This window comes from Gadus macrocephalus, chromosome 16 (assembly GCF_031168955.1).
Source record: "Gadus macrocephalus chromosome 16, ASM3116895v1".
Taxonomy (NCBI): Eukaryota; Metazoa; Chordata; class Actinopteri; order Gadiformes; family Gadidae; genus Gadus; species Gadus macrocephalus.
This window is the reverse complement of record NC_082397.1, coordinates 7,921,018-7,941,592: the sequence shown is the minus strand read 5'-3', so window position 1 is coordinate 7,941,592 and position 20,575 is coordinate 7,921,018. Positions and strand designations below refer to the sequence as shown.

Below are 20,575 nucleotides of genomic sequence, written 5' to 3'. Positions count from 1 at the left end.
CCATTGTTGACTGCACAACACCAGCACCTGAGGATCAAAAGGCTGTGAACAGGGACTTCTTCAGGGTTCTTTTTAATTTTGTATACATGTTTGACTGCATTACTGTATTTTTTTGTATATATAGAACAGCATTTGTGTATACATTAGTGTTCCAAACAAATTGGTTACATATTTAACATCTTCATATATGTGGACATTTTAGGTGAAGCATTTGTTTTCCATAGTGTAGTATTTTATAAAGTATACTCCCTGAAGTATATAATTCGAATAATATTTTATAACCCACTCCCAATAAGGTCAATGTAAATTGACGTGGAATATAGCACATTCCTTTTTTATTGGGTACTACTTCAACTACCAGCAACATTTTTAGCTGTTAAGTCGTAACCCCTTTTATGATTCATAAAATATGAACATATGTTTACCCACATACATAACCTTTTTTTATGTAGATTGTCCTTCTTTTAAGTCACAACAAAACCATGAATAACCTTACTCAACATATTCTCGTACCTGCAAAGAAGCATCCTCATCGCCAATGTAGAAGCTCAACCCAGTTTATTCCCTGCCCAGAAACATTCAAGGACTTTGTTAACATGAAGCCTACTGCAAATATATTCTGTAAATTTACTTTTTAGTCAATTTATAGTCTCTTTAATCAAATTCGCTTTTTACGATACATGTTATAAATGAGCAGGTAAAGGGTTAGGCCTCTTGCTCAGGGATGCCTTCAGGTGAACTGCAGCACATAAGGGTTTGAGTGGAAGACGGAAACATCTACACCCCCCCCTGTGCTTATGCTAACAAAAGACACTCACAGAAAACACGTTATTAAAATATGGTTGCATTTTTATAAATAAGGTTAGGCATCGACCTACCTGTTAGGATCTTATACCGGAGGATGTAATAACTAGGATATAATATTATTTAATTCTATAAAGAAATGAAAAAAATTATAAAAAATGTATAATTAAAACTATAATTCAGCTTTATAGAGCTTGTGGATTCATTTACATATTACTAGCACAATGCAAAAAAAATAACCTGAAGCATGTAGATGATTTAAATCACATTCTTTTCACGAGTTATGAGCTCTTATCAGTGATCTGTAAGGTAACAATACGATTGAATGAATATAAGCATTCACCCTGGTTCCACGGCCCATCAAGCGAATTAATCAGGTGTTGGTTCCCGCAAAGTGCTCAGTTAAGGTTTGAGTGCGCCCATTATTAATAACTTCACTGAGTTGAATTGCACTTAATGTGTCCGTATGAAATTATGACTACCACTACTTTTGCCACTTCTAGTATCACTAATGCTATTACTGCTGCCACTATTACTGCATTTGCTACTGCAACTGTAGCTACTGCTAATACTGCTACAATAACTAGTTACTCTACTACTACTGCTACTACAACTATGGCCCATAATAAACATTGCAATACTTGTACTATAAATATGATCCAATCAAGCTAATTTCTGAGAGTGGGTCGACAATTAAGTCACATGATATATACTATATATACCATAATATATTAATGGAACAACATTTCTTAGATAAGTCATTGTTGCTCATAGGCATCCGCATTTCTGGGGCCTGCATTACCAGTTAACCCCTTAGGATTTATAACTTGCCCCTTGAAATATGAATCAATGTCCCATTAGGGGGTTTTCCCATCACTAGAGATGTTTGAGTACTTAGGGACTTCACTAATAATTAAATTAACTGGAAGACTGGTTATTCTGGGGATACACACAGGTCTAATGGTGGTTATTACAGAGCTGTTAGGCTGTCAGAGCATGAGTGCCCCGGCAGCCTAACAACAAACACAGTGTCCTCGATACTTTGCAACTGATAGGGAGCTATATAGGCAATATATTATCTATATATATCAACCGTGTTGCTGCTTATAGTATCGTTATTCGTTAGCATGACGATGTTAATGAAAATGATCTCAAAGTATTGGTTTCAGTGAGGTACCATTCATTTTACCGCTTGCTCTGCCCAAATGTATATCGTACACTCCTTTTTAGTGTATAATAGGATTACAGTAATCTCTGAGGGCCCTAAATATGGAGAGCAGTTCGTCAGTTCCGGGCTACTTCAGAAACATGGTGGTGCAACATGGCGGGCTCCGTGGAAGAGCATACGTAGCTATGTAGATATACACATTTGATCAATAATATTGATCATTTATTTAAAATTCCGAGGCATCGTGATATTGTCTAGAGCTGCTTGTAGAAATAACGGACTAGAAACAACAGAATTATTTTCTGTTGTTATTAACAGCAATTAACAGCAATATTAGCAGCTCTAACAATTCTTACAAATGTAAGGGAATTAGAAGTATTTCCTTGTGTCTGTCTAGAGATGAGCAGTTTCATAACCCTGCCTCCCTGACATCTGGTGAACTCTGCACCCATATTTAGTAACACTTTGTCCATCTATCAATCCAAACAGTCGTCCAAGCAGGTATATGTTTATTATAGTGTGATATATATACGTATTATTTGTATTTATTTTTTACTGCATCAGGAAGGGATTTTGTTGCAAGACAGAACATCTGAAAGGGAACATGTCTGTATCCCACATTTCCCATCTGGATGTGCTGAATAAAGGTAATCTTCAAATCACGGGAATTTACAACTTTCCCTGCCATTAACCCATGTCAGGAAGTATTAAGAATTGTCTCCATAACCAACACAACACTCTCTACACACTCTGTAGCAAGTCCTCCTCAGAGTCAGGCGGATGATGTCAAACCACATGATTGGGCATGTGCTCCAAGGGGAGGAACTTTATCCAATAAGGCTCTCTCACCTAGCCAGCAAATCGTCTGGGATAATGATGAAAATAATATATTAATGTCCACTGTATTTCAGCAAGATCCCACATCGAGAGCATGCATGTCAGTCCTGGATCTTAAGTATCATGCAATTCCAATTGTCTTAATTGTCATTGAAGGTTCCTTTTGACTGTTTTTTCCAGTCTTACATTTTTTAATTATTATAATGAATACCAGCAACACGACGGTCCGAATAACAGAATTTATAATCCTTGGCTTCCCAGGACTCAACCCTAAATATGATGGCCTGGTGGCAGCCTTCCTCTTTGTCCTGTACTTGATCATTATCGGAGGAAATCTCTTCATTTTGGTGTTTGTGTGCTGTGAGAGGAGTCTCCACAAGCCCACCTATTTAATCTTCTGCCATCTGGCCATGAACGACCTGTTGTTTGGAACGGTGACGCTTCCCAAGATGATATCCAGATATTGGCTGGATGACAGAATCATACCATTTGGCGCCTGCTTCACTCAGATGTACTTTGTCCACTCTTTAGGAGCCATCCACTCCATCATTCTGCTGATCATGGCCCTCGATCGCTTCATCGCAATCTGCGTCCCGCTGCGCTACCCCGCCCTGATTACCACCAAGAATATTTCCATTGTGTGTTTGTTGTCTTGGGCCCTCACATTTCTTAGAATGTCAGGAGTTATGACCCAAGCGCTCAACTTGTCGTACTGCGCTTCAAATGTCATCATTCAGTGCTATTGTGACTTCATATCCATCAGCAGCCTCGGCTGTGGAAAGGAGGAGGTGAAGTTTGCCATGTCTGTCGCCGTGGGCAATGCCATGTTCAGTCTGTTGCTTCCCCTGGCGTTCATTATTTTTTCATACTTTTCTATTATCATTGTGGCAGTTTTGAAACTGGCCAGAACGAGGGAAGGGCGCTACAAAGCCCTATCCACGTGCACGCCACAGATCTTCATAACCTGTCTGTATTACCTGCCCCGCTGCTTTGTCTATATCTCAAGTTTGGTAGGGTTTTCATTCGGTATCGATTTCAAGATTTCCCTGGTATTGTTGTACAGTCTCGGTCCGGCTGCTGTAAATCCGATCATTTATTGTTTAAAGACGAAGGATATTAAGGATAATATGATAAAGAGGTTGAAAAACACAAGAATTGGTGTGAGGGTTGGAAATCCAAGCCAAAAATAAAGCAGTGGTATTGAATGTAAAATGTCCAATAATTCAAATTCCACTTGGCATACAAGCACAAACCTTTACAATGTAAATACAAATACAGACTATTTATTTGTGTATACATTAGTGTTTCAAACAATTTGGTTTTATATAAACATCTTTATATAGTATACTAATTCTATAAATACATTCAAGTATCCTTGAATGTATGTTTTTCTTAGGCCTAATTCCAATAACACTTTAGAACAACACACTCCCAATAAGGTAAATGTAAATTGACGTGGAATATAGCACATTTCTTTGTAGCACACATTTTTTTTATAGCTTTTATAGATTCACCTACCAGCAACTTTTCTAGCTGTAAAGGCGTAAACCGTTTTATGATTTATAAAATATGAATATTGTCAGGGATGCCTTCAGGTGAACTGCAGCACATAAGGGTTTGAGTGGAACACGGAAACATCTACACCCCCCGTGCTTATGCTAACAAAATTCACTCACAGAAAACACGTTATTCAAATATGGGATGCATTTTTATAAATAAGGTGAGGCATCGACCTAACTGTTAGGATCTTATACTAGAGGATGTAATAACCAGGGTATAATATTAGTTAATTCTATAAAGAAGAGACAAAATGTATAAAAAATTTATAATTTACTATAATTCAGCTTTATACTGCTTGTGGATTCATTTACATATTACTAACACAACACAAAATAAAAACAACCTGAAGCATTTTGTTCGGCGTTCACGTGATTGGGATCACTAACAACAAAAAGCAAAGTGAGTGGCAACATGTTGCTGCAGCAGTGAACTCTGTCAGTGGCACGGAGCGCACAATCCCAGAATTAAAAAATAAGTGGTCTGACATAAAGGTACATCATTTTATGTACCAATAAATCGTTGCGGTCCCTGAAGACCCTGTCCCTCCGAATCCTGCCATTTGCATGGTCCTCCAGCATTGCCAGCAGTGCCATGGTGCAGCATTACGCACGGGGCTCACCGCTGTATTTATAGGGTTACGGTAATAAGAACACCTTGGATAATCAGTTTGTATTCACCCACGTAAAATGTTCTTGAACATAACCCCTTTTTAATGCCTGATTTGTCATGAAAAGCATCAAGAGGAACGGACAATAATATTACGATTGTGATGAGGAGTATGTGGCTTGGTTTTCCACGATTGGGATTTAATTGACATTTGATTATGTGTTTAGTGTCACATAAAAATATTATATTATTGACACATGTTGGACAGATGCTTTATTCCATGCAGTTGCGCCGTCAGTGGTATGGAGTGACAGGATTAAATATAGAGAATTTTCATTTAGAATTTTCATTTAGATTCTAAGGAGATGTTTCTGGAGTTATAACTGAGAAATAACGCAGTTGACTTAAAAAGTGTCTCCACTTTAACCTCTGTGAAATTTCGCTTTTTTGCTTTTCTCAGTCCTTCTGCCATTGTTTACGACAAGACATAATACTTGCATCTGAGTCTGTTTATATGCAGATCGCATTCATGAGGTCGTTTGCATTGACCATTTATGGTTAAAAAGGGGCGTGTACAGGGCAGAACGTGAAGCTGATTCAACTGCGCACACTTGTAGGCAATCTGTGATTTATAAAGCAAAGATTGCTTAGAGGTGTGCGTACGCAGGGTTTTATAAGTCTGAGTATTTTTTGTTGCACGTAAAACTTGGCTTTTGGGCGTACGTACACACAGTTTTATAAATGAGACCCCTGGACTAGAAGTGCAGTCAAATTATGGAGGTCATTACAATGAAGTGGGGGAGCCCTTTGGGAAAAGACGATGCTCCTGCCCTACAATAAAATAGGGTGGTCTCGGTTATAGATTAGGCTTTTTTCCCTTGGATGCAAAAGCAAACTGGATCCACTTGTTTACTTACCATCACTCGCCTCAACAATATTCGACCGCCTGGTCCATTGAACATATAAGAATTGTCTTGTCCTGGACCTGGAAATGAAAGAACAAAATTGTTATCAGTTTGCTCTTCTTCGGTGTTAGCCAGTCGATTATTATCCAGAGGACTGTCTATAATCGGCTATCGTAGGTCTACAAAGTACCGTCCATCCACCGGCCAATAGACCACACTGCACCAAAATCTATTGACTCAGAGATAATTGTATTTTACGCTAACTTAAGTAACTCTCTCTTTGGCATCGTGGCTAAGCTTATTGAAAAGTAAAATATTTTTGAACAAAATTCAATGTAGGACCCTGCAATCGCACTCATATCGATTATCACTCTCTTGCAGACACTCATATTCACTTTCACTCTTGTACACACACACACAAACACAAACACACACACACACACACACACACACACACACACACACACACACACACACACACACACACACACACACACACACACACACTCTTCCAATTGACATAGTATACTGTCTCCCAGACCCACGTATGCCCACTCCCTCATTCTTAAGCTCTTTTTCCCACAATGTAGCTCTGAGGGTTGATCTGAAATAATCTCACAATGTGACTTCCAAAATAAAGACATTGACAAATGTTAACAAACCCCTGTGTTCAGTATTTTGTCCAGGTATTATCTCACAATTAGTACACATAATATAACAGCTTGACTGGAGCCTTCAAGACAATAAGGTAAAGAATTATTGCTATTCCAAGCTAAGTGAAGTCACACTGCATCAAAAACATTATAAACCGAACAAATTGCTTTACCTATTGCTTGTATTCTCACAAACTGGATTAAACATACCTCACCAATCATAACAACAAATTACCTGCAATGTTATTTATTTTTAAATAAAAGTTTAATAATTTACTTAAAATAATGTAAAACATAATGAAGTTGCAACTGCTTGCAATGTTAAATTAAATCAACATCATTGTAACATATCACCGTAAGAAACAAGATCAATTGTTATCATAGTGTTTTGTGATTATATTGATTATAAATTGTTGAACATGAGTTTTTACACCCTTGAAAATAAACTGAGAGACTCACTTATCAATTCCGCAAACAGATGCCATCATGATATGATGATCCACAGCCAAAGCCCAATGGGATTCCTGTTGGAGCCTATGGCTCTATAAGAACAAGGAGGATAGGATGTGAACTGCAGAAAACCTTTGCAGCAAGACCTTGAAAGGCCATCAGGACTGCACAGGGTAAGATACACTTTAAACCTGCACCACCATGCCATCAGTCATAAATATTTGGCTTGTTAAGCCCTTTAAGACTGTAGCGGTTATTAAGGGCTATACAGATAAAATGTAATTGAATTGAATCATGGGTTGTGTATCAAAAAACATGAACCCAAGAGTGTGGTGTGGGTGAATTATATATAACGGTTTCAAATTACACACACACACACACACACACACACACACACACACACACACACACACACACACACACACACACACACACACACACACTCTTCCAATTGACATAGTATACTGTCTCCCAGACCCACGTATGCCCACTCCCTCATTCTTAAGCTCTTTTTCCCACAATGTAGCTCTGAGGGTTGATCTGAAATAATCTCACAATGTGACTTCCAAAATAAAGACATTGACAAATGTTAACAAACCCCTGTGTTCAGTATTTTGTCCAGGTATTATCTCACAATTAGTACACATAATATAACAGCTTGACTGGAGCCTTCAAGACAATAAGGTAAAGAATTATTGCTATTCCAAGCTAAGTGAAGTCACACTGCATCAAAAACATTATAAACCGAACAAATTGCTTTACCTATTGCTTGTATTCTCACAAACTGGATTAAACATACCTCACCAATCATAACAACAAATTACCTGCAATGTTATTTATTTTTAAATAAAAGTTTAATAATTTACTTAAAATAATGTAAAACATAATGAAGTTGCAACTGCTTGCAATGTTAAATTAAATCAACATCATTGTAACATATCACCGTAAGAAACAAGATCAATTGTTATCATAGTGTTTTGTGATTATATTGATTATAAATTGTTGAACATGAGTTTTTACACCCTTGAAAATAAACTGAGAGACTCACTTATCAATTCCACAAACAGATGCCATCATGATATGATGATCCACAGCCAAAGCCCAATGGGATTCCTGTTGGAGCCTATGGCTCTATAAGAACAAGGAGGATAGGATGTGAACTGCAGAAAACCTTTGCAGCAAGACCTTGAAAGGCCATCAGGACTGCACAGGGTAAGATACACTTTAAACCTGCACCACCATGCCATCAGTCATAAATATTTGGCTTGTTAAGCCCTTTAAGACTGTAGCGGTTATTAAGGGCTATACAGATAAAATGTAATTGAATTGAATCATGGGTTGTGTATCAAAAAACATGAACCCAAGAGTGTGGTGTGGGTGAATTATATATAACGGTTTCAAATTACACACACACACACACACACACACACACACACACACACACACACACACACACACACACACACACACACACACACACACACACACACACACACACACACAAACATTAACTTCCCCACGGTATTTGTATTTCCTTCTCGGATAAATCAAAAACATTCATTTCTAAAAATAAATGTGAAATGTGTTTTTCTTCCAGATATATCGTTGATGGTGGACTCAATATTGATGATATCCCACTGTGGTTCTGCGAGCTGATGATGAGCCACAGTAATGCTACAAGGATAAACAACTTTTATATCCTCGGATTCCCTGGGCTCCTTGCAGAGAATGAGGGACCCGTGTCCGCACTACTCTTCTTAATTTACGCCTTTATTGTTGCTGGAAACATCCTTATCATAACCATCGTTAGCTTGGAGCGCTCTCTTCACAAGCCCACGTATCTCATATTTTGCCATCTGGCATTCACTGATCTGGTCTATGGGACTGTCATTCTACCCAAGATCATATCCAAATATTGGTTTGGTGACGGTTTGATTTCGTATTACGGATGCTTCACGCAGATGTACTTTGTTCATTTCTTAGGCGCAACTCATTCCTTTATCTTGATGGTTATGGCCCTGGATCGTTTCGTGGCGATATGCGCACCGTTCCACTACCCGCGGTTCATCACCAACACCACCATCACGGCGCTTTGCGCCATCTCCTGGTTCGTGCCCATCGCCTGGATGGTGGGACTGGTTTGTCATGCGCTCACCTTATTATACTGTGGTCCCAACGAAATCCAGCTGTGCTACTGCGACCATATAACCATTACCCGGCTCGCGTGCGAAAGCGCACGTGCCGTACAGATAGTCGCGTTTATCCTCGCGATGATTAGCCTACTGCTGCCGCTGGCCTTTATCTTTTTCTCATATTTCTTCATCATTGTCGCGGTGGTCAAGATGTCCAGCTCCGATGGGAGAACCAAAGCTCTGTCCACGTGTACGCCGCAACTTTTTATCACGTGTTTGTATTATATGCCAAGGTGTTTTGTGTACCTAGCGAATAACGTTGGGTTTACTTTTAGTGACCCGGTTCGTATCATAGTGATAATGATGTATAGTGTACTGCCGGCTGCGGTCAATCCCGTAATATACTGCTTTAAAACCAAGGAAATCAAGGAGACTTTAAATAAGAGGTTGAATAAAAGGAAAGCGACCGTTAACTTGTTTTGAAATGTTAAATGTACCTTTTTATATATATTGTATTATAAATATATATTAAGTAGGCCTACGCCTAGTTTATAGTTAAGTGAATGTTATTTCTCTTCACAGTGCAAGTTTTTTATTGTTGAATTGTAATGTTGAAGGTCCAATGCAGCATAGGACATTAAAAAGTGTTTCCCAATAGAAGTATTCAGGGATACACTTTATGTGCATGTTTAATAAACAATTAAAATGTAGACTATCGAAACACTAAAAAAAAATCAATCATCGTCTATGAAGACGTATACAACACAAACAAAAATAGGCGTTCAGGACCTTCATTGAAAGGTAGTGAACAATAGGTTTAAGATTATAAAACGGACAGCTCCGGTCCTTGGTACTGTTTGGCACAAAGCCTTTGTAAAAACACATTTCATTCATGCGTCCCCTATCACAATGTATGACAGCCTGTGTTGCTTGGTAACCACTTTTCCGCCTTGAGGCAAATATATTTCTTGGTGTAAACAAATATATTTTCTTTCGAATTGTAATCAATAAATTACCGCATTTTATGTTGGTGTGTTTTTATTTCGTGAAATCTTACTAGGTAGTCCATATTAACCGTTTAATAATCGCAATAAGACACTTCAGGCAGCAATTTGCAGTGATTTTAGAACAGCTAGGGTGTTCGATCTGGAAGACTAACTTTTAATATATCTGGCCAACCGACCAGCTCGCGCTGACAAACCAGTCAGTTAGCCAGATATGTAAAAGTTGGTCACTATTGCACAGTAGTGTATATATTTTGTTGTACTATGCCACATGTTGTAATAATATATCTTTCCCCTAGAGCCTAGATGATGACAAACCATCATGAATACTCAAAAATACACGTCCAGCTTTATCTTTTGTACTAAATGACTTTCTTGCTCAGTCACGAACACATGATAAATTGTCACATTTTTAGAGCTAACTTACTTTTCTCGACGTGCCTTTGTGTTTTATGATGTATGGACGTGCTGTGTGATGCCGCTCTTCGGATAGGCTACATGAGCTGGACCAGTGAGATCCAAAACTTAGCTAGCTTTCAAGCTTTCACATAAATGTAATATCTTGTCGATTCTAAACCTACGCTTTTTCACCCTGACATTAGCTGTCGTGAGCTGATCAATAACCATAGCAAGTTGGAAACTATGTTTGAATTCCGGCCAACGGCTATGGTGTTTGGCATTGCACCTAGTGGGACGTGCGTGACTGAAAAGTCGCGAGATAAACCGTCATATTGCAGCTCATCAAAATACAGGAAAAACAATCAAATGGAAGCTAAAAGCTTAATTCAACTGTTATTTCAATTTTATTTTTTAACAAAGCAAATCGTTTGTTGCCAATGCAAAATGAAAATAAACTAGATGATACAAGTGAAAAAATAAGAACATCCACCACTGGCTATGATTAGGCCTACTACTGAATTAAACGAATATCGTTTTGATGACCAATACTTGTTGAAAAATGATAGGATTGATTAGAACAAATATTACATTTGGTTATTGACTTTCATTAGAAATGTTTTTGCAATTCCACAGAAATCCACAATAACCATATTACAATAACCGACAATATGAGTCAAATAAATTCTACCAAGTCAGTGTGTGTATCACACTTGATTTCACTGGGAAGAGAGGCGATATCCTCAAAAACACCAGCGAAAGCACTGAATTTTACACAAGTATTCAGGAGACTCTCCCATTCTGCAGGAGCTCTGGTGGGAGAAGAGTTGCATGGATGTTTTGATATCAGGCTCCCAGGAGCCAACCTGCTATCTGTGACGTCTGTGTGCTCGGTGACAGCGTGCTGTCCGTGCTCAAACTCTGAACCACTTCCTGCTCCACAATCAGCTGAGATATCATTTGCTGCAGTGGGTGTGATCGTACTTGGCCTCACTATCTGCTGGGGAGCATCATTCAACTGACGGACCTCCTCTGCAGAGAGAGCTTGCACGGGCCCTGGGCCCACTGATCGCTTTGGCCCCTGTGGGTGACAGGGCAGCAAATGATAGGTATCCACGTACGGTCTCAGCTCAGGGTGTAGCGATGGTGATAACCGCTCAGATTTTGTGGTTCTCCCGTGGCTTAAGGGAGATTTCTTAGAATCCGAAAGGGGCTGAATGTCACGACCTCTTCCTCTCGGATCAGCTCTTGTGCAGCACGGACCATCGCAATGCTTTGTCGCGCGTCGTTTCAGAGAATCTGTGTCAGAATGGAAAGTGATGCTGTAACTGTCGATTTCATAGTAGTCCAGTTCACTTCCCTGTGGGAGCCGCTGTCCAACTTTGGCATCGGATTCATGGTACACCCCCACACCTGAACCCTGATTCTCGTTCAATATGATGTCCGGAGGTCTGCGTTCCTCCATTGTCTCGCCAACCCTCACAGATATAACGTCATCAGAAGCAAAAACGTAATTCTCTGTACCATGTGTGGTGGTCCTCTGAGGGGAGCTTTTATTTTGACACCACCACACATCCTGTCTTGCTCTGAGGTGTCTCAGGGTATAAAACAAAGTTATCACCACGGCCACGGCGAGAAGCAGAAGCAGCACGGCAATAACCCACAGAGGTGCGCTCCATCGGTCGGAGGAACATCCATCTCCCCGGTCCCTCGCTGAGGTACAGACGTCACATGACCTGCTGCTGGAGTTGTGGAGACAGATGCAGGCCCAGGTGCTCTCCTGGCCAGGTGCTCCACAAGCCTGCCACCAGCCATTTTCTGGGCTTTGTGGGGAGATGGCTTCATCCCCCAGCCAGGTATAGTTGTCTGCAGGGCAGGGAGAAGCAAGGCAGGAGGAGGAGGACGGACAGCTGGTCTGGAGCAGGGAGGGGCTCGGTATCACCTCCATCATGTCGCTGTGTCCGCTCCCTGGCAGGGTGTAGCCCGCCACCTTGAAGTACTCCACACACCCAGAGAACCCTGTTGGTTGGGAAAGAAAACAACTAAAACATTTCCTGTGTCATAGTATGAAGAGTTTCAGCGAGTACGTGTCCAGGATACATAGAATAGCAGATCAATCCAAATTCTCACCAAAATTACTGAATCACAATTCAATAAATACATTTGACCTAAAATGTAATAAATGTAGCTTGATGTAAAATCGATATTTGTATGAAAGTACCTGTATATGTTGATGTAGAGAAACCTTGTTTAACCTTTACCAGCTGTTCTTTGTAAATAATTCATCAATGACCTCAACCCACCTGAGAGTTGTAGCCTTGATCTTAATTGTGGAACCGCACGCCCAAGGACTATTCTGTCCAAAGTGACTGGGGTGATATAAATTCCTCTGGTCGTGTTCAGGATGGCTTGTTCGTCAAAATAGAACACCGCGTTCTGCCCATCACTTATTACAGAGAGGATGTGCCAGAGTCCGTCTGCTACGGGGGCTTCCACAGCAAACCCTGAGGTGGTGTCCAACGTGAAATGCAGTTTTTGGTCCTTTAGCTGAAGATTACAGAGAAAATTGGACCCCATTTATTTTAACACCCTACTTCACTACAGCCCAACCCTATGATTTACTTCAGTGTAATGGCGTTTTTCGGTTGCACTGTATACCACTATTACCCAGCTATGGGTCAGCAGTGGGAAAACGCCCTAAAGTGAACATATTAGTTGCCTACCATTAGCATTGTATATCCATTATTTCCAATAACAGACATGAGAACTCCATTATTCCGAGTCTTGAATTTAATCTCGATGAGGGTTGAGTATTTGTTTGTTACTTCATCATGGAGCCCATCATACTTCAGATCTTTCAGTAGGATGTCTCTCTTATATCGCTCCTTAAAGACACATTCAATGTAGTCTTTCCCACTGAAGTGTAACACAACGTCCTCTGATATTTCTGTTTGGAAAAAAGAAAAACGTGACATATTATATTCAACCCATAGAGCTTACGGGACAGTGCGGCTTCGCAGCAGGTGTACATAGTGTTGGTGATTTACCTGTGGCACAGTTGCTTCCTGTGTAAAGAGATTTGCACTCACAAACAGAGTGAGACCAACGGTCATGGCAAAGGCCGCCATTTTGGCATGGACTGCTTTGACATGGTGGAATAATTTTCCTGGGACACCTTAAAAGGACATGGAGGGGGAAAAAGGACTCGTTGGGGTTACAGCTAGTGCTAATAGGAGGCCTAGGCCTATGTTCTCCATAGGGATTAAATGAACACATTGTATTATGTGTTCTACTAAAGTGGTGAATACAATGGAGAGCTGATAGTAAATGATCATTTGGATCAGGTGGGCCCACCTCTGAAGGATGTTGTGGGCTCCAAGGGCCATGTCGGGGGTCAGGGCCCTGCCGTTCACATGAATGTTTCGTGCGCACCCAACAAAGTCATGGGTTCGAACCTGACCAGGGTGCACTAACAGAACTCCAATAGACCTCAGTCCCCCAAACGTCATGTTTCCACTGCCAACATTCAGTATCCTGAGAGGGTAAAACGGCAGATCATACTTGTGTTATTTATGCAATGTTCAACGCTGAATGTTCAATTATATCTAATGGTTGTTGGCTCCCTACCTTTCTGAACCAAAGCCATCACTTTGAGAAGAGCAAAATCTATCAGGGTCAACATCTGTGCATCCATCCACCAGTACGGAGCCAATCTGTAAAAAGGCGGAGTCAGTGCTTCGAATATCAAGGGCAAACTCATTTAGCTTTACAATTACCCAAAACATTAACAAAACATCATTCCCCCCTTAATAGGATGTGTTGTTGGGCTATGAATATGTGTTTGTTTGCGTGTTTATAAGCGTCAGTGTCTAATGTGTGTTGGCATTCAGACCTATGCAGGTGTGTGTGTGTGAAGCTTACATTGCCGATCCTTTTGACAGTGATGCTGTGAAAAAGGCCGTCCGCTACTCTCTTCCCAGTCTCCAGCCTCACGGGGCCCGCTCCCAGGTCAAAAGAAAGGCAAACCCTCCCTTCCACCAACTCCAGTGCTATAAAGTCCTGGTATGAGGCCCCCCCAGTGTTGTACAGGAGCAGGCAGTTCTGCTGCACAGTGGCCACTTCAAGAGAGATCAGATTACTCCTGGGATCCAGTGGTGGGAACTCCATGAAGGACAGCTCCTCGAAGCCAATGCTGTCATGCTCACAGCGCACCCCACTGACGCCTTTACGCAGAGCACAACAAAGACAAAGTGGGCTTTAAAAAAGAGGGGTAGTGGTGGCTTTATTTGGGTGAAATGATATAGACAGTTATTTAAGCAAACAAAAGTATTTAGCAGCTAATGAGAATAACTCAAATGGCCCACGTTGTCTTGTAATATTTTACAATGCAGTGTAAAAAGCTAGGGGAAAAAGATTGAGTAATGTATAACACTAAGTAAATTGTGAATAAGATGTATTTATAATATATTATATTATAAATAGTATATTATAATTTATATTTTTTAGTTTTATAGGTTTAAATAAAATATCTAGAGTTTTGCGAGAAGGTTATGGACAACATTCTATACGATTATAAGGCAGAAGTGGCATACTCTTACCGAAAGGACATTGACAGAGAAATCCCATCAGAGAATTGATACACTTGCCCTGGATACAGGGGCCTGATTCACAGTGGTCAACCAACTGCTCGCAAGCGTCCCCTGTAAATAGATTAACAAAGCTAAGTTCTCACATAGTATTTTTTTTTATGCTAAAGAAATAAATATATCTCAACAATATACATATTAAATACCTTTATATCCAGCATCACAAAGGCAGTGGAAGCCATCTTGAGCTTTAACACAGCTGCCTCCATTTTGGCACTTCTGCGTGGGGCATTCATCAAAATCAGTGGTACAGAATGTCCCGAAGAATCCGTTCTGGCAGTGGCAATAGAATCCCCCATGGTTGTTCACACAGGTGCCTTCATTTCTACAGGGATTGCTTTCACATTCATCAATGTCTGCCTCACACAGCGTCCCAGTGAAGCCAGGCAAACAGGTGCAGTTAAATATTTCCATCTGTGGTGACGCAAAAATTACTGTAGAGCTTTCGAGCACAGCAACTTTTGGACCGATGTGAATGTTTTTGCCGCATGTAGCGCCATTTTGACATGGGACAGTCAGACAAGGATCACTGGTGATGTGAGATATTGTGACATTGGTTTGAGCCTCTAGCACCTTCCTGTGGCCTGTTGAAATACCACTAGCCAGCTCACGGCTGAGGTACTGACCGTTGTAGCTCTTGACAGCGGCCAACAAAAGGATTTCGGTCTCGAGCACCTTGATTCCAAACACGTGGGTCTTGGATGCTTGTAGGTTAAAAAGACTATCTAGAGCTTTCACAAACGTCAAATACTTGTGAGTTAAGAACTCATGTATCGAAGAGGATGACACATAGAAGAGTATACAACTATCCATGGAAGCATTTGTAAACCCTTTGTAGTTCACATAGACACTGTGGTTGACCGGGAAGTGAAACAGGTCTGTTGCTTCGATGGTGATGTTATAGGTTGCCTCCCCTTGAAAGGGAGCAGACCATAGTTCACACGTGCCATATGGGATGTCGAACATATTAGAACGCCCGGTTTTAATGCTGCAGTTAGAGGTATGGGCCACGTCATCGCCCTGTAGATTGACATGACCAATCCTACCTCCTTGGAAAGAACTGCCGTAATACTTAACTTCGATATGAATACTCCGCTGCATGTAAGGGTTGTCATTTTCATCCAGAACACTGATGTGAAACACTGTGGTTGATGTCAGAGGGGGGGTCCCGGCATCCCTTACAGCCACAGCTACATGATAAACAGAGTAGACTTCACGATCCAGAGACCTTGTGGTAAATAAAACTCCATCGGCTGTTAGAGAAAATGCACTCCCCATCATAGGCTTCACAACCCAAAAGGTGAAAGGCCCTTGATTTGGTGGCAAATCCAAATCAGATGCATTTAACCTTGCCACTATGGTGCCCTGAGGCTGATTTTCTTTCACCTGAGCCTGGGTGACCCCCAGTCTTGGGGCGTGGTCATTGATGTCATCAACAGTCACAAGGACATTAGCGGTCCCAGTGGCAGGAGGGGTGCCCTTATCGGTGGCTGTGACAGAGAGATTATAATGAGCCCACTGTTCCCTATCTAGCGGTGAGTGAACTGAAATAACACCGCTGAGGGGATGAATGGCAAAAGCTGTGTTTATGTTGCCATGCTCAATGCTAAAGAAGAACTGGCTCCAGTACCAGATTGAGTCCTGATCCACGGCACTCACTCTAACTATTGATGTACCAATGGCAATGTTTTCCCTGACATTGATCAAGTAGATAGTGGGAGTGAACTCAGGTGCATTATTAATTTCTATGATGCTGATCCGGACTGAACATTCGTCTACATTGGTGCCGCTGATAATGCCCCGGTTCTTTGCCAAAACTGTTAGAGCTGCAGGGCTGTTTCCATGCATCCTCAAACTGCCAGTGGTATATATTTCTCCAGAATGTCGGTCGATCTCAAATCCCAGGTTTTGGTTTAGGCCTAACAATAAATAGAAAACCTCACCCTCTGGGCCTTGATCTAAATCGGTTGCTGTGACTTGTCCTACTCTAGTTCCTATAGGATCATGTGTAAATACCGAAAAGTCATATTCTTTGGTTCTGAATGTCGGGATAAACTCGTTGATATCAAGGATGTTGATGAACACATGCGCCACACTGAACAAAGCGTGTGCTCCCATGTTGGATGCTTTGACCATGACATCAAAGATCTGCTCCTGTTCATAATCAAAGACGTCTGCAGAGGTGATGGTGCCATTTACTGAATCAACTGAGAACCTCTCCACATCCCCAGAGATTAGACTGTAGGTTATCTGTGCATTTGTTGTTGAGTCAGGATCCGTGGCCTTTGCAATGAAGACAATCGTTCCAATCCCAGAGTTTTCTGGTACTGAGGCAATGTACTCCAATGCTCCAAATGCTGGAGGATTGTCATTCACATCAACAATATTCACAGTAATGTTTGTCATCCCTATCTTTGATGACCAACCTCCATCAACAGCTTCTATTTGAAAATGATACAGCCGTTGCTTCTCAAAGTCCAGCTCTCGGATCAGTGATAGCAAAGCCGAACTTTTCCCCAGGGAGAATGGTAAATATTCAAGATCTTGTCTAATGGAATATGTGATCACACCATTGGCACCTGAATCCTCATCCTCTGCCTGTATTTTTCCGATAAATGAACCTACGTGTAAATCCTCAGGTATGGAAAATATAGCAACTGGTTCTGCAAAGCTTGGTGAGAAGTGATTCCTTGCAATAATTTCAATAGTGATTTCAACCTGTGAGGTCAAAGGAGGGTGTCCGCTATCTTTGGCAGTAACTGACAATGTCCAAACTTCACCAAGATGTTCCCTCAGACTTCCATTTAGTGTTATTTTTCCAAAATCTGCCTGAATCCAAAACATATCTGAGGCCTTTCCATTCTTTAAAGCATACTCAATCTCATCAGAATCGTTATCTACTGCTGAAAACTGAAACACCTCAGTTCCTATTGGCATGTCAAAGGGTATGGACACTTTTGAGGGTGAAAGCAGGAAGATGGGTGGATGGTAGTTATACGGAACTAATCTTACTGTTACAGTGGTGCTAGCAAATAATGACGTTATTCCGCAATCGTATGCAAAAACTGTGAAATTAAAAACCTCAAAGGGAGAATGATGTAAAGCCATTAGTTGGTTTGTATAAATTTCCCCTGAAGTTGCATTGACCCAGAAGTGGTCAACTGGGGGTTCAATTGTATACACAACCTCACTGTTTTTCCCTGTATCTGCATCTATTGCCATAACTCGAAACACAAACTCCTCTTGAGCTTTTGTTTCTGGTAAGATTACAGTGGGGGCGGTATGTGAAAACACCGGTTTGTTGTCATTGACGTCTAATATGACTATAGTGACATCAGTACTTATGCTCCATGCAGAATCATTTGCATTAACTCGCACTATATAATGGTCCTGTTTCTCTCTGTCAAGGAGCCCAATGACAGTTATGAGGCCATAGTTGTTATCAATAATGAAAGGGATGTCATTATGTTGGATTATTGAGAAAGTAATCTCCCTATTTTCATCAATGTCATCATCAGCTGAGATAACTTGTACAACCGGTTGTCCAATGGGAGCGTCCTCTGGTATTTCTGTCCTAAAAATCTGGGAAAATCGAGGTGGGTGGTCGTTTCTGTCTAAAACAACGACAATCACAGTTGCGCTGGCGCTGTGAAGAGGGTTATCTTGGTCTATTGCCTCAACCGTCAAATTGTAATCTGCAATCACCTCTCGATCTAAACTTATGGTGGTACTCAGTTCACCAGTCTCAGAATCAATGATGAAATGGCTGTCAGGGTTTCCCTCCACAATGCTGTGGTGCACCATACCATAACTTCCAGTGTCAGCATCAATGGCAAGAACATCGCAAACCCACATTGGCTGCAAATTCTCAAAGATGTCACAGCGGAACTCACTTTGCATGAACTGTGGGAAGTTATCGTTCACATCACTGATGTTTACGTGGAACTCTGCAAAAGACGAGAATGGTGGGGATCCAGAGTCTCTCGCTTCTACCAACAAGGTAAAACCCTTCTTGTTTTCATAATCCAATGGGTTCTGTACTGTTAACTCACCGCTTGACTCGTCCAATTGAAAAATCTCTTCGGTGTCTCCAGAGGCAAGGTAAAAGTAAAACGGCTCTGGCCTTGGACTTGTTGCATTGACAATCGCCACCAGGGTTCCAACTGGTGCATCCTCAAAAATGAATTTTCTAAGAATGTCAACATTAACCATTGGAAATTCTGAGCCATTGTGAAATATTACACTGATAGTGGTGATGTCAAAATGCGGAACTTCTCCACTATCTTCGACATGTACATCTATCGTTAGGCCCTCCCTTCCTGTGAGAAAACCTGACGTGAACACAGTCCCGCTGCGTGGGTCGATTGTAACCACATCAACGTTTGGTCCATATAAAGAAAACTTGAGTTCTGCGTTCATCTCAGTGTCCCCATCAGTTGCTCTCACCGTACAAACCACAGATTCTGAAAGATACAATTAAGTGGAACAGTGAAAAACAGTAAAAACAGCCAAATTTATATCTAATTTCATAAATACAATCCAACAAACAATCCAATAAATCCTTCATTAACATGAATTTGGACACGTTCATGGTCTCACCTGGATCCATGGCAGTAGGTACATGGGCCACATAAGGACTGTTTTGGAACTGGGGCCAGTGATCATTCACATCCCCAACAAGTACGTTTACAAGCACTGAGCTGGACAAAGGATTGGTAGAATGCTTATCGCTGCAGATGACCATCAAGTTGTAGATGGCAACTGTCTCTCGGTCCAGAACATCAGTGGTGGACAGCTCTCCAGACGTTCCTCCAATGGAGAAGGGTGAATCTGGCCCGACGATGGAGTACCTATAGAGGTCATATTATATAGCAACTACACCATATCAGTCCAGTGTCATACATTTTCAAAGCTTTGCCAAACTTATCTGTGACTTACAATTATAATGTTATCAAGGAGCGGTGGGGGCTTAGGGCATCTTGCTCAAGGATGACTTGTGAACATTCGGGATTGAACACGGTACCTTCTGCTGAACAGTCAAACCCCCTTGGTGCTACACATTCGTTCCCTTTTTATAGAGGTGTTAAACTATTGTTGCAAGCAGGTAGTAATCAAATCACAGAAGCATTAGGAAGTGTTTTACCATAGTTCTCCATTGACACCTTGATCTAGATCCGTCGCAGTGATGATGGCAAACACAGTGCCTGCCGGGCTATCCTCTGTAATGATGGTGTTGTAGACATCCTCATGAAAATGGGGTCTGTTATCATTCTCATCATCAACTACTACCTCTAGGGTTAGAGTCCCAGTTAAAGGTGGCCAGCCTTGAAGTGACAAGGAAACAACCATTATTGATAAAATTGGTTCACTTATTTATCAGTTTTTCGTATAGTGAGTGGTAGATGGTTTAAATT

The 20,575-nt window shown here is 41.1% G+C and overlaps 5 protein-coding genes across 5 annotated transcripts in view; 2 read left to right on the top strand and 3 right to left on the bottom strand.

Annotated features, from left to right (window-relative positions):
• The window catches only part of LOC132475006 (putative olfactory receptor 13C6), an 81,005-nt gene that overhangs the window by 14,068 nt on the left and 46,362 nt on the right, over positions 1–20,575 (bottom strand).
• On the top strand, positions 2,912–4,055 carry LOC132474570 (olfactory receptor 52K1-like). Its single transcript, XM_060075349.1, has one exon. It carries the CDS (start codon positions 3,013–3,015, stop codon positions 3,997–3,999), a length of 987 nt encoding a protein of 328 aa, XP_059931332.1. The 5' UTR covers positions 2,912–3,012; the 3' UTR covers positions 4,000–4,055.
• LOC132474571 (olfactory receptor 6P1-like) lies at positions 8,160–9,604 on the top strand. Its single transcript, XM_060075350.1, has 2 exons — positions 8,160–8,195; positions 8,581–9,604. Exon 2 carries the CDS (start codon positions 8,639–8,641, stop codon positions 9,596–9,598), a length of 960 nt encoding a protein of 319 aa, XP_059931333.1. The 5' UTR covers positions 8,160–8,195; positions 8,581–8,638; the 3' UTR covers positions 9,599–9,604.
• LOC132474569 (protocadherin Fat 4-like) lies at positions 10,904–15,241 on the bottom strand. Its single transcript, XM_060075348.1, has 8 exons — positions 15,114–15,241; positions 14,437–14,738; positions 14,143–14,228; positions 13,870–14,049; positions 13,563–13,690; positions 13,239–13,462; positions 12,819–13,062; positions 10,904–12,534 (listed from the first exon to the last, which is right to left on the bottom strand). Exons 1-8 carry the CDS (start codon positions 15,139–15,141, stop codon positions 11,192–11,194), a joined length of 2,535 nt encoding a protein of 844 aa, XP_059931331.1. The 5' UTR covers positions 15,142–15,241; the 3' UTR covers positions 10,904–11,191.
• On the bottom strand, positions 15,166–20,481 carry LOC132474568 (protocadherin Fat 4). Its single transcript, XM_060075347.1, has 2 exons — positions 20,305–20,481; positions 15,166–20,011 (listed from the first exon to the last, which is right to left on the bottom strand). Exon 2 carries the CDS (start codon positions 19,578–19,580, stop codon positions 15,300–15,302), a length of 4,281 nt encoding a protein of 1,426 aa, XP_059931330.1. The 5' UTR covers positions 19,581–20,011; positions 20,305–20,481; the 3' UTR covers positions 15,166–15,299.

What these genes read in the sequence shown, in the direction of transcription:
- LOC132474570 (XM_060075349.1), top strand. Translation starts at nt 3,013, where the DNA reads ATGAATACCAGCAACACGACGGTCCGAATAACAGAATTTATAATCCTT.
- LOC132474571 (XM_060075350.1), top strand. Translation starts at nt 8,639, where the DNA reads ATGATGAGCCACAGTAATGCTACAAGGATAAACAACTTTTATATCCTC.
- LOC132474569 (XM_060075348.1), bottom strand. Translation starts at nt 15,141, where the DNA reads ATGGGATTTCTCTGTCAATGTCCTTTCG. An exon ending in AGGAAGCAACTGTGCCACAG is followed by an intron (nt 13,463 to 13,562) that starts GTAAATCACCAA and finishes TTTTCCAAACAG; the next exon opens with AAATATCAGAGGACGTTGTG. An exon ending in ATGGATATACAATGCTAATG is followed by an intron (nt 13,063 to 13,238) that starts GTAGGCAACTAA and finishes TGTAATCTTCAG; the next exon opens with CTAAAGGACCAAAAACTGCA.
- LOC132474568 (XM_060075347.1), bottom strand. Translation starts at nt 19,580, where the DNA reads ATGAACGCAGAACTCAAGTTTTCTTTATATGGACCAAACGTTGATGTG.